The 4812-nt window shown below is 38.5% G+C and overlaps 1 protein-coding gene across 6 annotated transcripts in view; it reads left to right on the top strand.

The window, feature by feature from the left end:
• Window positions 1–4812, top strand: part of si:dkey-237h12.3 (teneurin-3) — a 142361-nt gene that overhangs the window by 11652 nt on the left and 125897 nt on the right. For all 6 annotated transcript variants that reach the window (XM_005726484.1, XM_005726488.1, XM_005726487.1 and 3 more), the window contains exons 3-4: window positions 629–1116; window positions 3023–3298. In XM_005726484.1, the coding sequence (XP_005726541.1) occupies window positions 846–1116; window positions 3023–3298 (547 nt within the window). In that variant the 5' untranslated portion in view covers window positions 629–845. The remainder of the gene's footprint in view (window positions 1–628; window positions 1117–3022; window positions 3299–4812) is intronic.

Below are 4812 nucleotides of genomic sequence, written 5' to 3'. Positions count from 1 at the left end.
TATATATATATATATATATATATATATGAATTTTGATAGAAATATCTAATCTTGTCATTGTTCTTCTGTGCATTTAATTAACACTAATTAAAGTAACACTTATTGAATGTTCATATAAAGGCTTGGCATTCTAATTTTATCAATTAAATAAAAGTCTTTTTAAAGTGATAATGAAAGTAAAAGCTTTCCTAGTCATGTCAACCTGTTGATTTATCCTTCATTTAAGCAGAATTTTGCATTCGGAGAATGTTAACTTTGGAGCATTGTCAGTGGAAAATTGCAAAGTTTTAAACTTTTAAGTTGAAAAAAGAAGAAACTGTTTTTTTAATCTTTTTTTTTTACAGAGTGCTTACTGAAATTACTGGAATTGAAAGTTTTTGAAGGACAATATTTAGAGTTAACACACTGAAGATAAACATGACTGCAAATGCAGCACACAGGTGATCTTTTAATAGGCGAAGTCAACTTAAGGAGGTATATATCAGTTCACGGGTGAGGTTTCAGGGGTGTGGGGGTAGAGTCGGGGGTGGGGCCATGAGAAGGGGATAAGTGTGTGCTTTAGAAGATGAAGCAGATGGATTAGTGTTATCTGAGCTCCTTACTTCCTTTCCTCATCTCTCTTTTCCAGGTAGAGTGGCTGGAAGGCTGAATGGACTGAAGAAGTGGGCGACTGAGGTTCAGAAGTGGGGAGGAGGGTTTGGGGGGAAATCGGTTACAGGACGAGAATCAAAGCCACAGGAGGAAGAGGAGAGGGGGTAAAGCAGTGAAATAATCCAGTGGTGAGTGTCTCAGGAGAGTGCCGGTGGTGAAGGGGAGCGGAGTTGGATACCCAGCATGCAGGCAGCATGGAAAGGGTGAGGGAGCAGCGGCCTTTCTGCTCGCTGTCCAAGAGCCAGAGAGACCGAGAGAGACACTGTGAGAGAGACAAGGATCGAGAGCGCCGTTACACCGCCTCCTCATCAGACCGGGACGAGGGAGCCTGCCGCGTGCCCACTCAGAAATCCTACAGCTCCAGTGAGACGCTCCAGGCCTTTGACCATGACCCTTCACGAATGCTCTTTGGAGGAAGAGTCAAGGAGATGGTCCATAAGGAAACTGCAGAGTACACAAGGCCAGGTTAGCAAGAACAAATGTTGTCCTTCTGTGGGATTTTTCAGGATTTGTTAGATGAATGTACAAAATGTAAGCTCAGAGAGGTGCGGATTGCCTGTCATTTTTTAACGTCATGGCCAGTGTCATCAGAGTTTATCATTTAAAAGGCACCGGGTACAAAAAAATGATTGTAGCAAAAAGTCTTCCATCTTATAGTGGCATTTTTCTAAATCGAACAAGAAGCTCTTAGATTTCAGTTGTTGTTAGACTTTAGTAAATACCACAAAGAACAAAATCCTTATATCCATGTTCATTTGCTGATGTCTAACGGTGTGAAACCTCATTAGTAAATGAATGCTCATGCAAGGATTTTTTTGCTTGTTTGTTTAATAAATGTTATCCCACAGTTTTATCTCCCACTTTATCTCTGCAAGCTTGACAAGAAATAACAATATGGCGCCAGTATGCTAGACAGTAGTAAACACAATTAAAGGATGTCAAACAAAAGCATAAATTAGAATTATATTTCTAAACTTTTACAGAGAATTCCTATTGAGTGTGATGTAGTGGCCTACTCTGACCTCATAAAATGCTCATGCCCTGCAGGACTATGTTAAAATAATAAGATAAAATGTACAATAAGTAACCCTCTTCTTTAATTGGCTGTTGGAAACTGCTGTAATTTCTGTAATTAAAAACTTTGGGCAGTTTATTCTATTTTATGGCACTCCTTTGGCTCGTAAGATTGCAATCACAAAAACTATCCATTACACTTTTACATTTTCATGGTGCTAATTGGTGTCCATTTTAGAATAAATGGATTTATGATGAAGTTGTGGGAAGAAGAGTAGTTTCCTTTATTTCTTTTTAAAATCCAGGCATTTAGCCTTAACGAGTGTTTCTTACATCATCACAGTAAAAGTCAGATTTAATGTTGATGATGGAAAAAGAACATGTTCTTGTTAATTAGTTGCTCTTTATGTGTTGTGCGTATAGCACAATAGCATAAGAATCCTGGTACATTTTAAAATGGCTTATATGACAAAAATCGAGCTGTGTGAATTTCACTAAAATTTTAAAAAACATTTTAAATACATCAGAGGCTGATGAAAATGTCTTATTTTGAAATGGTAAAATATACTGGAGATAAAATACATTATAGCTATGATGATTTCTACATTAAATATTAATAATGAGCTATAGCAGTTTCTGGATGAACACACATATATATTTGAGCCTGACTACAAGCATCTACTAAGCAAATACAGCTCATTTCATGGTTAAAATCAAATATGCAATGAATGAAACTGAAATATGAACTTTTTAATTCAAGGACTTTGAGGTGAACTAAGATGTTTTTGTGTTTTTTTGGCAGCATGCCTGCATCATTTAAAACCAATTGAAAACATGCTGCAGACTCTTTTAAAGGCATTGCAGGTTAATTTTTATTTTCAGAAATAAGCAAACCCTTAAGCAATGTGAAATGGAGACAAAACTAATTTAGAGCATTGCTGTGATTTATTGTTAAACAGTCTCTTAAACAGTTTCTAAAAAACTATCATAATAATTAGGTGATTAGCATCTTTACTTTTTTTTTTATCTGTAATTTAATCCAAGGATATTGATTTCAGACTATTTGTCTAATGGAACTTGGTAATCTTAAACATAGCAATTATTATAATTTTAATTAGACTATTTGTGTGATTTGAGTCAAAGAAATGCAGTTGTAGATCTTGATAAGTTGATGAGTGTTAAGTAGCTTTGGAGGAACTTGTTAAGGCTTTAATTTAGCAATTACCCCCTGCCTTGTTGCCATTCTCTTAGATTAACAGTTTTGTTGTTGTTTTTTTTCTCTTTAAATAGCCCTGCTCATGGCTATTAAATACGGTGTTGCTTGGTTTGTTAACTTTACTACTTCTGTCATTGACAGGGCAGACATTTTCGCTGAGGCAACTCGGGATTTGTGAGCCACCGGCTCGCAGAGGCTTGGCTCTCTGCCCCGAGACTGGCCTCTCCCACCCACTCAGCAGCTATTCCAGAGGACCCGTCGTTACCGAAAACCATGAACCTGTATCACCAGAACGTACCATTACTCTTTGGGGGACAGGGGCAAAATCGGGGCAGAATTCATGCCTTTCCAGCCGCTCTAACTCGGCGCTCACACTCACTGACACCGAAATGGACAATAAATCGGACAATGAGATGGGTGAGTGAGGCACACGTTTCATTATTTTACCTTAAAATGCTTATTTGTTTGTAGCCCATACCCTCATTGCTTTTCAAAGGGGGAGAAATCACTCTGTATAAAGAGCAGCAGTAGGTTGGATTATGGTGGGTGCTGGAGACAAGGCTCTGATTGGTGGAACAATGTGAAAACGCGATTGGTGGGGCTGGTATCTTGAGAGGCATTTGCAGCTGTCTTTGTTTGGATCAAAGGCGTGATTCCTTGCCGCATGCGGAAAGGAATCGGGCCTTCAGATTGAGTAGTTGCTAGTCACCTGGTCCTGCTCCACAGGAAGCAAAGGAGTTTGATAAAGTTTCCCCATGGGCTAGCGTTAAATCTAAGATAGCTTTGTGTGCCTCAGTCTGAGATTTTGCTTAGAAATTCTGCAGTGGTTGACTGGGCATGCATAATGGCTGATTAAATGGGCACAATGGTTTGAAGTGCAAATTTGATCATGCTGGAAACCTGAGATGGAGGATTGAGGTTCTGTGTTTGAAGAGGGCAAATCTTTGTTGCGTCAAATGGAGGCAATACATGTAAGATGGCTATATTGCTGTGTTGTTGTTAAACTCATTTATGTCGATCCACTCTTTTCACATTTTACTGTTGTTATGCTTGTTTTTTATTATTGCTCACTGAAAGGTTAGTTTGCACTTCGGAACATCATTTTGATCAAATCTGTTGCAAAATGACATCCAGTGCTTTTTTCACCAGTTTTTCTTCTTCCGTCATCCATCATTTTCTTTTATTGAAATGCATTGCGTCTCTTCTGTCTACGCTCAAAGTCAGCCTGTCATTAACTTTATCATCTCAGCAGCATATGTTTTGGTGTAGAGCTTCAAAATTTTCCTTCTGAAGTTGATGACTGAAAGTGCTCATGACATTGCACATCATTCATCACCATTAAAGTGTGAGCCATCGCCATTATAACACATGCAATGTAAAACTCTAATTATTTTAAGAAACCAGTGGTCTCAAAGAGTGGCAGGCAGTTTAAATAATTAGAGTTGATTACACTTTACTGGCAAGAACATTAAAGAGAGGGTAGAAAGGAAAATGTCTTGTGTTCATGTGCTATCAATTTTTATCTAAAAACATTGGCTACAGTCTGACATTTGAGACAAGTCATTTTCTTAATGGCAGTATTCATCATAGAAAGCTTGTCTCTGGGGGAGGGGGCTGAGTAAGTATTTTACCTTTTCAAAATACCATCAGAATTCAAGTCCGTGTGTTTGTTCCTGAATCTGGCCTTTACTTTGGCCCAATACGCTGCATGCATTTATGAGTCACTAAAAGCTCCGCTCTAACCACAGAGGTGCCTGTAAACATGGCCTTCACCTCTTTAGTGCTCGATTCCAGTCATATTTGATGGTGAATACGCCAAGAGTGAAACTATATCAACAGTCATTTCTTCAATATGCTCTCTGTCTAGCTTTGATTGCACCTGGCCTCCACCATTTTAACTGTGCGAACACACACACACACACACACACACA

The sequence above is a fragment of the Pundamilia nyererei genome, unplaced genomic scaffold (assembly GCF_000239375.1).
Source record: "Pundamilia nyererei isolate P.nyererei 1_Seehausen unplaced genomic scaffold, PunNye1.0 scaffold00020, whole genome shotgun sequence".
Taxonomy (NCBI): domain Eukaryota; kingdom Metazoa; phylum Chordata; class Actinopteri; order Cichliformes; family Cichlidae; genus Pundamilia; species Pundamilia nyererei.
The sequence above is the reverse complement of the archived record's forward strand: the minus strand, read 5'-3'. Positions and strand labels throughout refer to the sequence as shown.